Below are 19,159 nucleotides of genomic sequence, written 5' to 3' on the forward strand. Positions count from 1 at the left end.
GCTGAGCAAATGTTTGGTGAATGAACGTATGCACCGAACTCCCAGGAGTGACTTAGCACGTTCACAGGGGCCAGTGAGTTTGTACACGAGAGAGAGCAAAATGGACTGAAGCAATCTGAATCAGGTGGGGTTAATCACCAGACTTTTTAGACGAAGGAAGAATCTGCATGCTGAAAGGCTTGCCGAGAGGTCTAGGTGTGGGAGTTGAAGAAAGCTAGTTCACTTCCTGTTGATATTATTTATGGAAAGAGTTGACTTCTCTTTCCTGCAGTTGCTTGCTGTGTGGCCTTGAGTAACCTCAGGGTTATCCTGAGGATTTCATAAGGCAGCATGCATGCGTGCACAGCTCAGCGCTTGGCATATAGTAGTCGTTCGGCAAACAACGACAACAAAAACTTCTATAGTACTTAACGTGCGCCAAGTGCTGTCTACCCGCTTTTCATTTACTCAGTTGTTTCTCACAGGAAACCCATGAGCGTTGTATAATTATCCCCATTTTACAGATGAGGAAACTGAGGCACAGGGGGCTCAAGTAACTTGACTAAGGTTGTAAGGTTGTAAGCCAGTACGTGCTGGAATAAAGGTTTGAACCAGGCAGTCTGGCTTCTACAGTCTGCTCTGAACTTTCTGCTTTTCTTCTTTCTTCTTGCTGTGGTGGCTGCTTCTGTCTCTCAGCCTGCGAGTGTGATCCCGATGGGGCAGTGCCGGGCGTTCCCTGTGACCCAGTGACTGGGCAGTGCGTGTGCAAGGAGCATGTGCAGGGGGAGCGCTGTGACCTGTGCAAGCCGGGATTTACAGGACTCACCTATGCTAACCCACAGGGCTGCCACCGTGAGTAGGGGGACCCAGTCTGGGATATCACAGGGAAGATTGCACTGGCCACCAGAGTCGTGACGTGCCTCTCTGTGGTGTGTGCCAGATGCTGTGCCATAGGCCTCCAGCAGGTGGCAGCACAGGCCCAGGTTAGAAGGTGGGACTGAATAGGCCACCTGGAGGGAGTTGGAGGGTGGGTGGCCAAGCTGCCAGGTGCCAGGGAGGAAACTGCAGTGGCCTCGTGAGTCAGGCAGGCAGGTTCTCTGGAAAGAATGACCCTGCCTGGGTCTTTTCCCGGGTTGGGTTCTCTCCCTGATGTGTGTCCCCTAGGGGTGCATTTTGGTTGTCTTGTGAGCTCAGTTCCCCTCCCTCCTGCAGGCTGTGACTGCAACATCCTGGGGTCTCGTCGGGACATGCCGTGTGATGAGGAGAGCGGGCACTGCCTGTGTCTGCCCCACGTGGTGGGCCCCAAATGTGACCAGTGCGCTCCCTACCACTGGAAGCTGGCCAGCGGTCGGGGCTGTGAGCCGTGTGCCTGCGACCCTCACAACTCCCTCAGCCCCCAGTGCAACCAGGTACGAGGAGGAAAGGGGTCTTGCCCGCCAGCCTCTGTCTCCCCCCAGCGCTGCCCTTCTGGTCTTTCCGAAGTCAGACTGGTCTGGTTCTGTCCCCATCCTCTCTCCCTCTGTGACTCTGAGGCTTCTGCAATGCCAGATTCGTCACACCTTCTGCAGGGCCGTTCGGGGGCCTTGCCTTCAGAGCTTGTCTTTGAATGGGAGCCATTGTTTTGGGGGGCACACTCGCTCTGTAGGTAGTCCCGGGCTCTGTGTGCTGACCAGGGATCTGGCACACAGCCCCCCATTCCAGGGCAAGGCCAGGCCTGCGAGGGAGGTCCCCTCACAATGCTCTCCCTCACAGTTCACAGGGCAGTGCCCCTGTCGAGAAGGGTTCGGTGGCCTGACCTGCGACGCTGCAGCCCTCCGCCAGTGTCCTGACCGGACCTATGGAGACACAGGCACAGGATGCCGTGGTGGGTGCTTCCTGAGAGGGGCGATATTGAGGCAACGGGGTGGGGGGGGGTGCGCTTGGGCAGGCTCCTGGTGGAGGGCCGGTGGGTGGGTCTGTGGTAGGGGAGGACATCTCATACTGGACAGGTGGTGTGGGTCCTGGCAGCTCTGTGAGAGCACAGGTTCCCCACAACTGCTCTAGCCAGCCAGCCCACTTAGCGTCCCAACCCCAGGGCCGGCTGACTTCAGGCCGCCCCCCTGTCTCCACGACAGGAGGGTTGCTTTGCCCCCCACTTCCCAGAGAAAGCATTTCCCAGAAGCCCTCTCCGGGGCAGGGGCAGGAAGGGGAGGGGTTCCCTCCTAGATGGAGAAAGTGAGTCTTGAGGGAAAGGTCTAAATTTCCCTAGAGTCAGTTTGACAAGCAGCCACAAGAGCATGTGACTTGGAGCGCCCAGACCCAACTCTGGTCTCAGCGTGGCCTCTGTCCTGCCGAGTGACTTGGTGTGGGTGGTTTTCGGCAAGGCCTCAGTTTCCTGAGGGCACATTGTACTTAACAGCTCTGTGCCTTGTTGCTTCATCTCTACAAATGGGAAAATAAGGGAGGTTAACTCTATCACAGAGTGGCTGCGAAGTTAAAGCGAGTTCATGTGTGAGTGGGTGAGTGTCTGACTTAGAGCTGTGCCTGGCGCACAGTAGGTGCTAAATTAAGGGCTTGCTTTCGTTGCTTGCATTGCCCTGATTTTGTTCTGGCCTTGGCGGTCTATTATTCTAAGCCACGTAGACAGGCCCTGAAGAGAGGCCTCCGCTTCAGGCTCTCCCCACAAGGTGCCTTTATCTTCCTGACCCCCCGACCTTGACCATCATTTTTTCCCCGCCTTAGCCTGTGACTGTGACTTCCGGGGAACAGAGGGCCCAGGCTGTGACAAGGCCTCGGGCCGCTGCCTCTGCCGCCCTGGCTTGACCGGACCCCGCTGTGACCAATGCCAACGAGGTTACTGTGACCGCTATCCAGTGTGTGTGGCCTGCCACCCTTGCTTCCAGAGCTACGATGCTGACCTCCGGGGGCAGGCCTTGCGCCTCAGCGGCCTGCGCAATGCCACTGCCAGCCTGTGGCCAGGGCTGGGTCTGGAGGATCCTGGCCTGACTGCCCGGATCATGGGTGCAAAGAGCAAGATGGAGCAGATCCAAGCAATTCTCGCCAGTGCCTCGGTCACCGAGCAGGAGGTGTCCCAGGTGGCCAATGCCATTTTCTCCATCAGGTAATTTCCCTTTCCCTGCCGAACACTTGGAGGAATTACATCACACGGGTTCACATAAGTGGCACACACTGGTCCTTCTTTCCACTGGTACAGCCCTTTACAGTTTACAGAGCATTTTCACATAGGCTCTTTTTTTGAACTATTGCAACACTCCTATGAGGTTGGGGTGGTGGGTGTTATTACTTGCATTTTGCAGATGGGGGAACAGGCACAGATAGGGGATGTGACAGAGTCACGTGGCCACTGAGGGGCAGAGCTGGGACTCAGAGTGCAGGCAAAAGCCCCAGGGCTCTTTCAAGTGCCCGGTGCTGCCTGTGGGAGAGAGTCAGCTCTGGATTAGTCACCCTGGTGCAGGGCATTGGAGAGGCAGGGGCTCTAAAAATAACTTGTATTTGCCTTTGGAATGGGAGCGGTCCCACCCACACCTCCTTCCTACCAGCAGGGGTGTCTTCTTGTAAGGTTCGGTTCTGGAAGTTTCTATAATTAGTTTGCATTCCCCAAGCACTAGTTGACTTTCTCGGTGCCCAGAGCCATCCAGGTGTGTGATTGACCTAAGTCTCAAAATTCAGTAGTGAGTCCATAGGTATTTGGTAGACTGGAAATGCAGGCATGGAAGGGTGTCCCGTGGAAAGATGTTCTATGCCAGAGCAAAGCCCGTAGGTGAAGGATGCAAAGCTTGCGGGGGGGGGGGGGGGGAGTTTGTGGTTGGTAGACCAGCCAAGGAGATGGGGAGAGAGGAATCTCTGAAAACTCAATGGTTGTGCGCCAGGGCTGATGGATCCTGACCCCCTTTGGGTGGAGATGACCAGTGGGTCGCGGCTATGGGTGCTCATGGGAGGCATGGGCTGCAGAGAAGAGACTTGGGAGCCCAGCAAGCAGGCAATACAGGTGGTACAGGCGGTGGCTGAAGCCAGCCTGCAGCGAGCTGAGGAGAAACGGGTTAGGGTGATGCTCCACGTGGAAGCCTGCTATGGAGGTGGCGCAGGCTCAGGAAGGTTGAGACACACAGGTCAGGGAAGGAGAGGTTCCTGCGATCTGCCTGCCGAGGGACGGGGGCGGGGGGCAGGTTGTGCTGGCTCTCCTCAGCCTGCGGGGTCTGCATTCTGTTGCCTTTTTCCTGACTCAGAGAGGTTTCTCCGAGGGGCTGGCCGGGTTCTGGGGAGGCAGCCTCCTTCCCATATCTTAGCCGAAGCTCTTCTCCCATCTCAGGCAGACTCTCCAGGGCCTGCAGCCCGATCTGGCCCTAGAGGAGGAGACCTTGTCCCTCCCGGGAGACCTGGAGAATCTGGACAGAAGCTTCAATCGCCTGCTCATTATATATCAGAGCAAGAAGGAACAGTTTGAAAGGATAAGCAGTACGGATCCTTTAGGTATGCGCGGCCACACCACACCGCACCTGGGCTCTGCTCTTGCTTGCCCTCCGTCTCTGGGCCTCCAGGACCAGCGGCGGCTCAGTTCTCCCCTCGTCTTCCCACAGGGGCCTTCCGGGTGCTGACTGCAGCCTACCAGCGGTCCTCCCAGGCTGCTCAGCAGGTCTCCGATGGCTCCCACCTGCTCCTCCAGCTCAGGGACAGCCGCAGAGAGGCAGAGAGGCTGGAGGGGCAGGTGGGAGGAGGAACGGGAGCCGGAGGTCCCCAGCTCGCGGCCCTGAGCCTGGGGATGGCTTCCTTGCCTGATCTGATGCCCACCATCAACAAGGTGACTCATGGCATGGAGCCCCACTTCTTGGATCTCCCTGCTCCAGCCTGTCGCACGCCAACTGCTGCCATACTTTTCCTACGAGGGCACTGTGACCTTACCCTACTCCCCCACCCATCCCAATCTTTGGCCCCTCACGGTGTGCTCAGTGGTTGCCAAGGAAACAAGTTTCTGGTGCCTGGTTGCCATGGAGATGTCTGGCGGTTTGTTTCTTGGGTGTGGGACAGGAGTGGTTGTTGAAGAGCCTTGGGTACCCTCTTTGACGTCTCCTTCTCTCCACAGCTCTGTGGGGGCTCCAGGCAGACGGCCTGTACCCCAGGAGCGTGCCCCGGAGAGCTGTGTCCCCGAGACAACGGCACGGCATGTGGCTCTCACTGCAGAGGCGTCCTCCCCAAAGCAGGTGGGGCCTTCCGGACTGCGGGCCAGGTGGCCAGGCAGCTGCAGGGTTTCAACACCCAGCTCCAGCAGACCAGGCAGATGGTGGGTGCAGCCAAGGTGGGGTGGGCACACGTAGAGAAAGGCTAAGGGGATGGAATCCCTGGGGCAGGTCAGTTTTTATTTCACAGCCAGGAGACAAAAGCCCAGGGATGCTAGGCGACTTGTCTGAGGCCCCACAGCAAGAGAGAGGTAGAATTTGGGGCCAATGTTCTGAGGGTTTTGTTTTGTTGTGTTGTGTTTTCTACCTGACCCTACATCATTTTTTCCAGAGCCAAACCAGGTTAGCAACAAATGTTTCCCTGGTAGATCTAGGGTAGCGGGTGTCCACAGAATCCCTGAGGGCTGCTTCGAGGCTCTCCTGGGGCCTTGATCGCTGCTGACCCATAGCGTGTGTTGGCAGATCAGGGCAGCAGAGGAGGCCGCCTCGAAGGTGCAGTCAGACGCTCAGCGCCTGGAGACCCAGGTGAGCGCCAGCCGCTCCCAGATGGAGGAAGATGTCAGACACACACGGCGCCTCATCCAGCAGGTCCGAGACTTCCTGTCAGGTGAGCCTGGCCCTTTCTCTCCTTCGGCCTGAGAGGGGCCTAGACCCTCCATTCCCTGTCCCTGACAGGCAGCAGCTGGCTGCCTCCTTCCCTGGCCTCCAGGCCACCTGGGCCAGGTGCCCACCACTCGCCTGGATGGCTGCCACAGCCCTTCACTTATTCTCCCTCCCCCACCCCTGCTCCCTTACAGTTCACTCTCAACAGAACAACCTAAAACATCTTGGAAAAAATGCTTCAAATCCCTCACTGGCTTCCCCTCATTCTTGGAGTTACTGTGGCCTCTGCTCACCTCCCGGGTGTGGCCGTGTCTTCACTGCTTTGCTCACTGTCCATCCTTGAACAGGCTGGCTCTTATCCACCTCAGAGACTTATACTTGCTCTTTCTCTGCCTGGAATGCTCTTTCCAAGGCTGCTGATTCTATTCCTTATGGTCTCAATTTAAATATCATCTCCCTAGAGGCGCTTTCCTGACCACCCCATCTGGTACCCACTCCCAATCCCCCCAACCCCCACCACCACTCCCAGAGTCTGACCTTCATTGCTTTGCTCTGAGCCTGTGGTTGTTGAATCCATTCGTCTCGGGGTGCACTGTCTGTCTGTCCACTAGACTCTAAACTGCAGGAGGGCAGGGATGGCTGCCTGTCTTATTCACTGTGTCACTGGCGCCCCGCATGAGGCCAGACACAGAAAAGCACCCGATGTCGGTTGAATGAATAAATGAACCAGATCCCCTCTGTTGGTGCCCCGGGAGTGGAAAGATTCCTGGATAGCACTGTGACTTTGAGCATGTTGCTTTTCTCTTTGCCTCACCTTTCACTTCTGCGAGCTGGGATGGTAGTATTTCACGTTGATTCTGGGGATCTAGTAACTGATGTAAAGTGTGCTTTGAAAAATTAAAGTTGCCTCAGGAATATGAGTTGATATTATTAGATTTCTGTTCCCTGCCAGGGAATTTGCTTGGCTGGGAGCCCAGTTAATATGAGCTGAGGGCTTGGTGTTACAACAGGCCTCTTCGTGCTACTCTTGCAATGCCTTTGCTCCAAACAGGCAGGTTGGAGAGAAGCAGGGAGGATCTGTTGGGAGCCATGGCTTGCCTGAGGCCAGGCTGGAGTCAGACTCCCAGGGAACCCCAGAATGGGAGAGAGTGGTTGTAGGGAAATGGTGCTCAAGAAACATGGACAGGGGTGCCTTGGTGGCTCGGTCAGTAACTAGCTTCCGACTTCAGCTCAGGTCGTGATCTCATGGTTCATGAGTTTGAGCCCCTAGCTCTCTGCTCTCAGCACAGAACCTGCTTCAGATCCTCTGTCTCCCTCTCTTTCTGCCCCTCCCCTGCTCACACTCTCTTTCTGTCTCTCAAAAATAAATAAACATTAAAAAAAAAAAAAGAAACCTGGACAAAGGGGCAGGCCAAAATTTGGAGTTCAGACTCATAGATAAGATCTTCCCCCAAGCCAAGCTCAGTGAAGGCTGTATTGTGTCAGCCCTGGCTAGGGGGTAGGAGGTGAGTAGGAAGTCTCTCTTTGGGGTGCAGCCTGGGATCACATGAACAAGCAGGGAGTCACTGGGCTGAGGGGACCCTTTTGTTTTCTATGTTATACGTGTACCTCAGGTCAAGTCCTTTGACAGGATCAGGGGCAAGGAGAAGGCACAGGGTGTGGGAAAGCCTGCACCTGTGAAGGGCCCAGGACAGTTCTCACAGTGCCCATGGGAATGGGTTTTGGCCTCTAGAGCACTGTGTAGGATGTGCAGGTACCAGTGGCTGTTGTGCATAGGGTCGGTGCGTGGGGTGTGTGGAAGGCCCCTGGAGGAAGGAGGACCCGTGGTCTTTCCCAGGTTTTCAAATGGAATTAACAAAAATAGCTCCAGCTTACTGAGTTCTTACTAAGTGCCTGGCACTGGTCTAAGTGCCTCATAGGTATTGCGTTATTTAATCGTGACTGCCTACCACTTTGTAGCAGGGGACTCCAGGCACAGGGAGGTTAAGTAACCTGCCTAAGAGCATCCAGCTTGGAGGGAATGTGGGTGGGATTCTTCTCATTCTGTTGTCCACACTGTAGGTTGCTGTACTGTTAAACACACACACACACACACACACACACACACACACACACACACACAGTTTTGTTAATGTTTTTCTTCCTGGATTGCTCCCCTGTCCCATCTCTCTTGACCTGGCTCATTCCTACTCCCCCTGTAAGATTCCGTTAGATGGCCCATTCTCCAGGAGCCCCCCGACCACCCCCTCACCGGACCCATCATGGGGTTAGGCGCTCCTCCAGTGGCTGTCTGAGCTCCCTGTGCTCAACCTCATCACTCAGGCTGGTCTTCCTTGTTATGTGTTTGTCTGTCCCACTAGGCTTTGAGCTCTGTAAGCATAGGGACTGAGTCTGATTTGATTTGCAGTCTCAGTTGCCCACATTCTGGCCCCAAGCCCCAGGACAAAGCATCTGGGTGGGCAGGTGCCCCTCTCCTACCACGTCTGTACCTGGAATGTGTAAAAGTGAAAGGGAGACATAGGGAGGAGACAGTACTTCTACTTCTGACCTTATTCTCTGACTCAGAGTTGGTTGTAAGACCCTTGCTGATTGAATGTTTCATTTCATCCCTTCGGGTTGAGGATCCTTATTTCCATTTCACAGATCTGGAAACTGAGCTTAGAGAAGCCATGTGACTTGTCCCAGTTTGCTTGAATAGTAAAGGAGAGGCCTGGGTCTGGAGGGCCTTTAGTCATTCATTCACTCTGCAAACACCAAGTGCCTCCAGCGGCCAGGCACCACGGCAGGGGCCAGGGATACGGATGATGCCCAGGCACCGCCATCGTGGAGCTTCTAGTGGGGTAACAGACAGAAAACCAGAGACATGAGTTAAGGGTTCGGCATGTGGGAGGCAATAGATGCTAGGGAGAAAGATAAAGCAGAGAAGGAGGATAAGGGGCTTTGGCACAGGTGAAAGTTGCAACTCTAGATCGGATGGCCAGGGGCAGCCTCCCCGGGAAGGTGACATTTGAGCAAAGACCTGGCAATCTTTCCCTGCCTTTGCAAAAATGAGCACTCTGGCCTGAGGAGGGGCACGTGGAAGGGGTCTCACTGCCAAGGAAGCAGTCAGTTCCAGTTGCTGGCCGCTCTCCCCAGTCTAGGGCTGATTATGTTTGTGCTCCAGGCATTGTGCAGTACCAGCTGGCTGGCACCACCTCCTTCTCTCCAGCCTGCAGCTTCCTGTGGCACCAGACACGGAGTTGCCACAGCTGTGTCCACAATCATCCTCCTGCAGCGTTCCCGGAAACCGAGAATGGGCACCTGAGTGCGCCTGAGAGGGCGCAGCAGCTCCGCGGGCGGCCGGGGCCGAGATGTCACCGTGGCACTTCCCATGGCGCTGCTCGGCCTGGAGACGCCTCTCATTTTGGGGGGCTAGACTCCCCCGGTCTGACGGACGGCTTGTCTTCCAGACCCTGACACTGATGCAGCCACCATCCAGGAGGTCAGCGAGGCTGTGCTGGCCCTGTGGCTGCCCACAGACTCCGCCACCGTCCTGCGGAAGATGAATGAGATCCAGGCCATCGCAGCCAGGCTACCCAACGTGGACCTGGTGCTGTCCCAGACCAAGAAGGACATTGCTCGGGCTCGCAGGCTCCAGGCTGAGGCTGAGCAGGCCAGGTATGGCCCTGGGCCCCGAGCTTCTCCCTGCCCAGGGTTGGCCTGCTGCTTTGCTCCCCAACTCCTTTGGTTGCGGGAAGAGGGAAGAGAATCTGTACACGTCAGAGGGGTGCAGAGGGCTGGGGGACAGGAGGGGTGCTTGCCGTGGTGGGGGGGGATGGTGAGGTGATAAACAGCATCCACAGGAAACTTTACTCGCGTGACCCTGTCTTCCACATTGGAAACTGTGCCCGAAGGGTATCTCAGACATAACACCCACATTGATACCACGTCTGCTTGGCGGGGCCTTGGGATGGAAAAGCTACTGAATTAATCTTCCCCGATTAGTCTGGGCTGGGAAGGATGTTCTCTTGAACTGCTGCACGAGTTGAGCCACACATCTATTCATTCACTGTTGCTCACTCCTCTCTCCGCTCTCCTCCGCTCCTCGGTCCCCAGGAGCCGAGCCCACGTGGTGGAGGGCCAGGTGGAGGATGTGGTGGGGAACCTGCGTCAGGGCACAGTGGCACTGCAGGAGGCTCAGGACACCATGCAAGGCACCAGCCGCTCCCTTCGGCTTATCCAGGAAAGGGTTGCTGAGGTGATGTCTGGGCCCAGCTTTGAGCCCTTGGTTTTCTGGTCCTGTGGCTGGGTGCAGATGGCCAGGGGTGGGCTCTGGGCTGCAGTGGGGGCGGGGGGCAGCTGAGCTGGAGAGGGAGGGGCCCTGGATGTCAGGGGGCAGATAGAGGATCGGCGGGAGGACAACAGCGGTATCCTGGTTGGAGAGAGTTTTCGCTGCCTGATGAGTTGGGCAGGGGGAGGACGAGGCCCCCGCTTGTGAGACCCACCACAACCCAGGTGTCCCTTTCCCTACAAAGGTTCAGCAGGTGCTGGGGCCAGCGGGAAGACTGGTGGCCGGCATGACGGAGCAGCTGGGTGACTTCCGAGCACGGATGGAGGCGCTCCGCCTGCAGGCTAGGCAGCAGCGGGCACAGGCAGCTCAGGCCCAGCAGCTCGCGGAAGGCGCTGAACAGCAGGCGCTGAGCGCCCAGGAGGTATGAGCTGACAGACTTCATCCTAGGCAGCACAGCCAGGGTGAGGGTCCTGAGCAGGAGAGGACTCTGTACACTTTGTGAGACCCTGGGCTCGAAAGCAATTCCAACATGTTATTCTAGAATCGTCAGAAAGGGCTTCGGGACTCTACCTCGGGCCACCTCTGGGGAGCTGGTCAGGGGTGTTGTGAATGATCTGTCCAGTCCCTCCCCATTTACAGATGGACAGGTAACTTTGTCCGGGCCCAAAGCTCACCTACAAAGCAGGTCTGTTGGTACCCAGTCCAGAACTTGTCCACTTTGTGGCTACCCAGCCCAGAGAGGCAGTTTTGACTTAGCCTAACCTGGGTCCCACCATTGTTGGAATTATGTCAGAGAGGTGATCAGAGAGCCTCTGGTCTGGGTCTCCAGCATACCAGGAACTTTGGCTCTCATGGTCCCAGTATAGTGGCAGGCAGCCAAATATGCTGCTACGGGACAACTAAGTGCCTGGCACCGTGCGGGAAGTTAGGCAGGAAATGACAGGAGCTCAGGTGGAGGGAGGGAAATACAGAAGGAATTTAAGGCATAGTTTGTGGCCTAGGGATTTTCCTGGGCAAAAGCAACCCTCTGGGGAGTATCAGGAGGCACCTCGTGCCCGTGTGTTGATCTGGATGTTATCGAGTGCTTTAGCCAAAGGTCTTTAGAACTTTGGGTGGCGGTGATGGTGACACTGAGATTGTTCCACGTTTTTCAGGGATTTGAGAGAATAAAGCAAAAATATGCCGAATTGAAGGACCAGTTGGGTCGTAGCCCTATGCTGGGGGAGCAGGGAAGCCGGATCCTGAGCGTCAAGACAGAGGCAGAGGAGCTGTTTGGGGAGACCATGGAGATGATGGACAGGATGAAAGGTGAGGGTTCCGTCCCGGGGCTCAGACTCCTGGGCATCCCAGGAGGCTGGTCCCAACCCCAGGTCTCTGAGGCCCACCCTTGTCAGAGCGAGCAGTGCTAAGGGAGTGAGACCAGAAGGGAGTCCTGAGCACCTAGGAATATGAGGCACAGTGATGGGGCTGCGGGGAATGCAGAGATGCTCACAAGACCTGTCCTGCCCTCCAGATGTGGGTCATGCGTCTACCAACCGGAAAAGGCCAGGTGGTAGCAATGGAACAAGCATTTACCTGTCTGTAGGAGTTTGCTTTTTTTTTTTTTTTAATTTTTTTTAACATTTATACATTTTTGAGAGACAGAGCATGAGTGGGGGGAGGGCGGAGAGAGAGGGAGACACAGAATCCGAAACAGGCTCCGGCTCCGAGCTGTCCACGCAGAGCCCGACGCGGGGCTCAAACCCACAAACCTTTATTTATTTATTTTTTTTTGAATTTTTTTTTTTAACATTTATTTATTTTTGAGACAGAGAGAGACAGAGCATGAATGGGGGAGGGTCAGAGAGAAAGAGGGAGACACAGAATCTGAAACAGGCTCCAGGTTCTGAGCGGTCAGCACAGAGCCCGATGCAGGGCTTGAACTCACGGACCGGACCGCGAGATCATGACCTGAGCTGAGGTCAGACGCTCAACAGACTGAGCCACCCAGGCACTCCAACCCACAAACCTTTAGATTATGAACTGAGCCTAAGTCAGATGCTTAACCTACTGAGCCACCCGGGTACCTCAGGAATTTACTTTTAATTGCAGGATTTGGGGGAAGATCATGCATAGGGGACTTCTGGGGGAGGGGACCAGGGCACATAATAGCAGCTGCTAAAATTTCAATACTTGATCAACCCAAAGGTCCATATGGGTGCCCACTGACCGACTGGCATCCCAGTAATGCCCCTGTTACACTCTGCTGGTGGGATCTCACCCAGCGGCTGGTGTTCGGTGGTGGCTACTATATCCTCAGAAAGGATGCTGACAAAGCCTGCACTTATCAGAGGGAGGGTGAGCAGGGCTGGGATTTAGAGAAGCGACCATAATTGTATCAGATGAAAAATGGGTGAAGGAGCTAGGGAGATTTGATCTGAGAAGACGTGGCCTCAGACATTTGAACGACTTCCATGTGGGAGACAGAGCAAATATATTCCCACACCCCTAGGAGACAGACCTGGGACAACCGGCCGGGGCCCAGAAGTGGTCAGGCTCTGGCTTCATGAGAAGCCTTTTTTAACAGCTAGAGCTGCCTGAAGTTGGAACCCTGTGAGGCAGTGCACCCCCTCCTTATTCCCGGAAAAGTTCAGGCTGATGCTGGGTGCCAGCTCTCAGGAGTGTGGTAGAGGGGCCTCTTTCCTAGGGTGACAGTGACAGGAGGGACAGGCTGTCCTCCACATCCTCCGCAGGATCTGGTGGCGGCGTGCGGAACAGACCTGGCGGGGAGGACTAGATTTATCTGGGGTGGTATTTGGGGGAGGGAAAGCGCGGAGGAATTCTGGTCCCCCAGCCAGCGCTTTTGCCATGGTGCCCACTTGAGGACCATTAGTGGGATGGCAGTGTCTGAGTCCAATAGTGGTAGGTTGGTAATCTCGGTGCCAGTGGCCTCCCTCATGAGTCTGGGACGACTGCTCTGCCTAGAGCAGAGGGGGAGACTAGGGGATTTCTGGGTCTGGTTTCTCTAGAGTGGGGTATGGGTGGAGAGCCATGAGGCTGGAGAGAACTTGCCTTAGTGACCAGACTCCCCCACAGGTGATTTCACCTGTGGCTGCTGCCAAGCGGGTGGGAAGAGAAGGGTTTGGAGTCTTTGGGTATCTCACCAGCGCCTCCTCCCCTCGCTGTTCCATCTGCCTCAGACATGGAGTTGGAGCTGCTTCGGGGGAGCCAGGCCATCGAGCTTCGCTCGGCAGACCTGACGGGGCTGGAGAAGCACGTGGAACAGATCCGCGACCACATCAATGGGCGTGTGCTCTACTATGCCACCTGTAAGTGACGTGCCGGCTTCCAGCCCCTGGCCCTGCCCGTCTGCCCTCTTTACTTTTGGAGGACAGACTGGGTTGGAATGCTTTCCAGCTCCAGGAGACTTTTATACAGCCGAAAGCACAGCGTGGTCCACCCCTGGTGTGCAGCTGTTAAGATTGTTCTGGGCTGCAGCTGAGCCCGAGATGATGGGAAATTACATTTGAGAGACAGAGAGGGTGGAGGCGGGCCGTGCCTTTGTGACTGGGAGCTCTCAAGTGCAGGGAGCTTGGCTGGGCAGCATGCATGCCCTTCATCCTCCACTGAGGCTGAGTCCTGGACGAACCCCAAATCTTAACAAACAGTGATGTACAAACTAAAAGCCCAATAAAAATCTTTGGAAAGAAGTCTGGAGGTTGAAAGAGTTTCAGAAAATGGCCTCCCCATCAAGTAAATCTTTGTCACTTGTGTCTGTCCCACACTTGGGGGTCCTGGGTGCTCCCCCGCTCAAGCCCAAGGCCTGGTGGTGTAGGAAGCATAGGCTGCCCCACTTTGCTCAGTACAGCTTGCTCATCACCCAAACTTAGGGCGACTGGACCCCTTTGCCCCAGGACCCAATGGATCCCTTCCTTGAGAGACCAGACCAAGTATTTTCGTCTTTGAGCGGCGATCCAGTTTCTCATTTACAGATGAGGAAATAGAAATCCAGAGAAGGGAAGTATTGTGTCCAAATTCACCCAGCTCCAGAGGCAGAACCTGTGTCTCTTGGGATCTCAAAGAGAAGTTGCAAATGGATGACGGGTAACTGCGTGTGTGTGGCACATATGGAAAAGGCGTGACGTGAGTGAGCTAACCACAGCCCGTGCAATGTGCTAGGCGTTTTACCTACATTAACTTTTTGACTGTTATTAATCACGTTAATTACTTATTGAGCACTGCGCGAGAGACATCATGTGCATTATCTCGTGATGTAGGTGCTGTTCCCATTTGACAAGTGAGGAAACCAAGGCACAGGCTGGGTAACCCCCACCCCCAAGGTCACAGATGAGGCAGAGGGCAGGGCAGAGCTGGGCTTTAAACTCATGATCGGCTACCACAGTCATTAGGAGAATGGATGCTGGAGCCTGACGGCTTGGGCTCGCACAGACCCTACCCCGGGGGTCGTTCTGAGGAGTCAATGAGTCAGTGCGCGAAACTCCTGTCATTAAGTACCTGGCATACCTTATGCTCCCAGTCTGCATCAGCCACCACCCTGCCAGACCCCAGGCTCTCCACCCGGCACGGGCTCAGAAGTCCCAGAGCCAATTCTGACTTTGAGAAGAACCACATGAAGCCTCGTAGAGAAAAATATGTCCGTTTTATTGAGCACAACACCGAGCATGAAGCTGGAGGGGACGGGGTACAAGAAAACTAGGGAGGGACAAGAATAAGGTCCCCGATTTCCAGGGAGAGAAAGAAGAGCAGAAGCAGGATGAGAATTAACCATCTGAAATGAAAACCGTCAACTTCCAATTTGTACTTCATTGGGTGTGGGTGGGGCGTCTTGGTCAGGATAAGGATTCCTCGCAGTACCTAATCATTGATTTCTTTCTTTTTCATCTTGGAGGCTGTGGGGCTGCTTTGGGCCTGGGGCAGGGAGGGAGGTGGTTCAGAAGTGAGCGGGGCGGGGGGGGGGGGGGCAGGCTGGCCGCGTCTCAGCCCGGTTGGAGCTAATCCTAAAGCCAAGGATGGGAACTTGAGAGCTCACGGGTGGCCCACAGAGCTGACTGTCATTCATGCAGATGGGCAAGCGACTACATTAATGAGCCCATTCTGGCCGTGAGGACAAAGGCCTGGCAGGCAGGAGCGAGTGTGTGCTGAGCCGGAGTCTGGGTCGATGCTCCATATGGCTTTGCTCGGAGAAGGTGACACAGCCTGGCCAGCCCATTAAGCTTTTCATCACAAACAACACAGACCCGGGCAAGAGCTACCTAGTACACTGCACGGAGCCACGGCACGCAGGGTGTGGGGGCGCAGAGCAGGCAGGTCAGGGAGACCTGGAAACGGGTGGATGCCGCCCTCCTGCCCACGGCTTCAACGAGGCCTCCGCGCCTCGGGGCTCACTGCTGGGCCTTCCGTGAGGGTCGCCCCGGGCGGCAGCGTGCTGCTTCCAACCCTAAACCACTCCTGCCAGGCCCTGCTCCGCTTGCTCCGCCTTCCTCCCCGCTGCAGGGTGGATGCCGGGTTTGGAAGGGTAGAGAAGAGATGACAACTCTCCTGCAGAGGAAATGGGTTCGGGGTGGGGGTGGGCCTGCTGCTTCCGGTGCCCCTCAGACCCCTTCATTCAGACCCTGTGCTGGGGCTCTCCTTCTGGGCCAGAAACCCTCCCCGAGCCCCCCGCCCTGGCCCTCCCACCTCTGGTCGCCTCACCTGAAAATTGACACAGGCGTGGACTCCGGGGATCACATGATGAGACAGACTCCAGTCTGCCCCGTCCGGCAGTGGGAACTGCCGCTGGCTTTAACCGGCACCATGACCTCTGATTTGTAGTTCCTGGAAAGCAAACGAGGCAGCAGGCTGTGAAGTATTTGTGGAAGCAAGATCTGGGTGGTTCCCCGTGACCATGGCATCCACTCAGCCCTCCCTTTATCAGGTTTGGAAAGTACGAGCCCTTGCTGAAAAGACCAAGATGACAACGAAGCTCCCCTCCTCCCCCAACACAGCAGTCCTGGAAAGTCAACTGCGCATCACTCACACGTGCCCAGTTTTCTGCAGGCATTTATAATTCGTGTTGCTTCACTAAACTTTTAAGTACCTTTGTGAGGCAGGCTGCGCAGGTGGGTAGGATTTTACAGATGACCAAACCAGAAACAGACACGTTGCCTGATCTGTCAGCAGCCACACAGCTAGTGGGAGGGACAGGACTGGAGGCACTTCCCTTGACCCCTGATCCAGAGCTCTTCCCACCCTGCAGAGTCTCCTCCCTCTGGTCAGTGTCTTTCAGTCCCTTTGCCTGAGCAGGGCTAGGCCTCTGTCTTTGGCTGAAAATACGTACTGTTTTCTGTTAGCTTTTTTGAGGAGTGTGGGTTCGGAGCAGTAGGAGGACTTCTCTTTGCTCCCGATGCTCAGGCAACTAGAACAGCAGCCACAGGGCCCAGCGGCCAGGGGCCCCTGCTGCATGGGCACCAGGCTGCTGCTGATGCGGAGTGAGCCATTGACCAGGCAGTTGAGGGACCTGCCACCGGGCACAGCGGTCCGGGGGCCGTGCTGGCAGGGCAGCCGGGGCAGGGCAGGAAGTGCGCCACTCTGGTCCAGGGCAGGTGCCTCGGTGATGGTGAGCTCAGAGGAGCTGGGTCTGGAGGCTTCTGAGGCTTGAGTGACGGGAGGCCTGTTCTCCACCTCTGGGTGGATGCCTGGGCTGTGCAAGTTCATGTGCAGCTTCCTCATGTGATGCACCACAGCTGCTGCATTGAAGGCTTGCTGAGGAGACACAAGAGCAGCCTCTGGCCACCTCCGCTCCCAGAGGGCTGCAGGGCTCAAACTTTCCCTTTGCCCTGTGGCCTCTTGAAACTTGCCCACTTCTCATTTCAGAGAGGGTCCAGGGAGCTCCAGAGTCTTCTAGGAAGCCCCAAGGACAGCCCCTCCACCAGCCCTGCCCCAGCTCAGCCTCCAGTGGCCCAGAAGAGCCTGCTACCTCCCCAGGAAGGGCGACCTACCCTCCACTTGCTCTTGGCAAAGTTCTTCTGGATCTGGAGACTGACTGATGGGTAGATGTCCCGGTGGAGGGCTGTGTTTCCATTGATCCTGTAGATATAGAAGGGACACCTGGCTAGTGGGTGATTATGGGACTCATCCAGGAGCTGGGCAGGGAGCTGTGCATGCAGGTCCTAGTTAAGTTGAGTGAACTCAGAAGAAGAGTGACCCACCGTAGGAATGGGCTGGAACCAGGCTCCTCTGTCCCCCTGGGCAGGTCATTAGGGGGCCAATGCTTTGGCAAAACCAAAATCTTGCTTTACAGCAGGGTCGGCAAACTATGGCCCGTGGGCCAAATCTACCCATTGCCCATTTCTGTAAATAGGTCTCACTAGGACACAGACGTGCCCATTCATTCAGGTATGAGCTATGGCTACTTCCAGGTGATAAGGGCAGACTGAGTAGTTGCCATATAGACGATATGGCCGGCTAAGCCTAAGATACTGACTCTCCAGCTTTTCACAAACAAGGCTTACCAGCCCCTGTGTCAGAGGGCTTGGGTTGTCCCTCTCTGTTAGCTCAAAGCTTTGCTTGGAACCCATCTCCTCCTGGAAGCCTTCTTGAAGGAGGCCACCCAATACAGGCTGTCCTTGCCCTCATCATCCATCTCTGCGTGTTCCTTAGACATTTGCCATGGGTGCAGTACTTTCTAGGTACTAGGGACACAGAGTAGCAACAGATGTCGCCCTGATCCCTGGGGCTTTCCAGTGTAGGCATGGAGCCTTGTTCCATGCCATGAACTAGAGTCATTCATGTAAGCTGTGTAATTGATAAAGAGAAGTGAGGAGGGGTACCTGGCCTGCAGGAGCCAGGGCATCAGGGAAGGGCAGAAACTGCTCCGGTCCTCAAGGATGCTACATACAAGGCAAGAGGCAGGACATTCTAGGTGGTGAAAATAGTATGACCCCAGGTGTACGTTGGAAAGAGCTTGGTATATGGGGTAGGGGAGGGCAGGAAGAGAAATGCAACTCTTAGGCCTCTTTGGAACAGAGGAGGTGTGTCGGGAATTAGGGGAAATAAAGTTGGAGGTAAAGGGTCAGGCCAGAATGGGGAAAACCTGAAAAGGCACAGGAATCTAGGCTTGCTGTGGTAGGAAGTGGGGAGCTACTGGGAATCTTGAGCAGGGGTGTCGCATGAGAAAACAAAGTGTTTCAAGACTTCATTTACTCAGTTTACTGATTGGTTGCTTTGTGATTCCTCACAAATCGCCTCACTTGGGATGATTCTCTTAAGGACAGGGCACAGCTGCCTCTTCCCGGTGCCTCTTGCACAGCTGGTACTGAGGGTTGCATCCTAGTACTGATGACAGAGCCTGGTTGCGTCTGTCTCCTGCCCTTGACGAGATGATGCAGCCCCCACGTCTGGGTCAGAACCCACTTCATTAAATGCTGTTTGCATCTCTAGCTGGACCGGATAGACAAGTCTATGCTCCTTGGATGCTGCAAGAGTAAAGAGCTCAGGGCAAGCAAACTCTGGGGATACACCATGTGAATGAGTCATCATGGCATCTGGTGAACCAAAAGGCTAGGGTCCAGACCCCACCCCATCCTCACTCACCAGGGGTGCCTCAAGGCCTTCTCACAGGTGTACCGTTCATTCGGGTCCTTCTCCAGCAAGTGGCAAATAAAATCCTTGGCTAAGGGGAGCAACCAAAGACACAACTAAGGGCCAGATTTCGTGACTGATGGAAATTCACTTCCGGGCTGGTGGGTGGCAATGAATGCATCTTTAGTTAATCTTCCAAAGAGGCAATTTTAAGAGTCTTAAAAGAGAAAAAAAAAAATCCAAGCCACCTAACGACAACCCACCATAAACCACCAAAGAGAGGCTCTACGTAGCCTCACCCACACAGCACTGCAGATACATCCCTTATCACGAGGCACCAACGTGCCTGCACGCCACGAGTGTATTCGTTTGCACCATTCAGGGGCAGGCACCCACACGTGGGCACACATGTGAATGCTGCCTTGTCCCAGCGCTGATCTGCACTTAATGGGCCCCACAACATGTAATGATTGCCTTCTCTCCCACATACAGACATTGCATACTCTCAGTCTTGATATCTGAAAGGAAAAACTTGGCCTTGGTTTTGCTGCTCCTGCCTGAAACATTCCCCTGT

General features: G+C 55.4%; 2 protein-coding genes across 3 annotated transcripts in view; one reads left to right on the forward strand and one right to left on the reverse strand.

The window, feature by feature from the left end:
• LAMB3 (laminin subunit beta 3) overlaps positions 1 to 13,715 on the forward strand; it is a 37,665-nt gene extending 23,950 nt beyond the window's left edge. Inside the window, exons 11-23 of the mRNA XM_058701972.1 lie at positions 676 to 831; positions 1,192 to 1,388; positions 1,732 to 1,843; positions 2,701 to 3,079; positions 4,289 to 4,449; positions 4,557 to 4,777; positions 5,060 to 5,257; positions 5,616 to 5,760; positions 9,206 to 9,413; positions 9,852 to 9,993; positions 10,271 to 10,447; positions 11,181 to 11,334; positions 13,206 to 13,715. Of these exons, the coding sequence (XP_058557955.1) occupies positions 676 to 831; positions 1,192 to 1,388; positions 1,732 to 1,843; positions 2,701 to 3,079; positions 4,289 to 4,449; positions 4,557 to 4,777; positions 5,060 to 5,257; positions 5,616 to 5,760; positions 9,206 to 9,413; positions 9,852 to 9,993; positions 10,271 to 10,447; positions 11,181 to 11,334; positions 13,206 to 13,342 (2,387 nt within the window). The 3' untranslated portion in view covers positions 13,343 to 13,715. The remainder of the gene's footprint in view (positions 1 to 675; positions 832 to 1,191; positions 1,389 to 1,731; positions 1,844 to 2,700; positions 3,080 to 4,288; positions 4,450 to 4,556; positions 4,778 to 5,059; positions 5,258 to 5,615; positions 5,761 to 9,205; positions 9,414 to 9,851; positions 9,994 to 10,270; positions 10,448 to 11,180; positions 11,335 to 13,205) is intronic.
• A 1,266-nt stretch (positions 13,716 to 14,981) lies between these two features.
• The window catches only part of CAMK1G (calcium/calmodulin dependent protein kinase IG), a 29,188-nt gene continuing 25,010 nt past the window's right edge, over positions 14,982 to 19,159 (reverse strand). For both annotated transcript variants that reach the window (XM_058701973.1, XM_058701974.1), the window contains 5 exons: positions 18,598 to 18,676; positions 17,004 to 17,091; positions 16,343 to 16,767; positions 15,718 to 15,840; positions 14,982 to 15,564 (listed from right to left, as the gene is read on the reverse strand). In XM_058701973.1, coding sequence (XP_058557956.1) covers positions 15,750 to 15,840; positions 16,343 to 16,767; positions 17,004 to 17,091; positions 18,598 to 18,676 — 683 coding nt within the window. In that variant the 3' untranslated portion in view covers positions 14,982 to 15,564; positions 15,718 to 15,749. The remainder of the gene's footprint in view (positions 15,565 to 15,717; positions 15,841 to 16,342; positions 16,768 to 17,003; positions 17,092 to 18,597; positions 18,677 to 19,159) is intronic.

Source organism: Neofelis nebulosa, chromosome 15 (assembly GCF_028018385.1).
Source record: "Neofelis nebulosa isolate mNeoNeb1 chromosome 15, mNeoNeb1.pri, whole genome shotgun sequence".
In the NCBI taxonomy this organism is placed as follows: domain Eukaryota; kingdom Metazoa; phylum Chordata; class Mammalia; order Carnivora; family Felidae; genus Neofelis; species Neofelis nebulosa.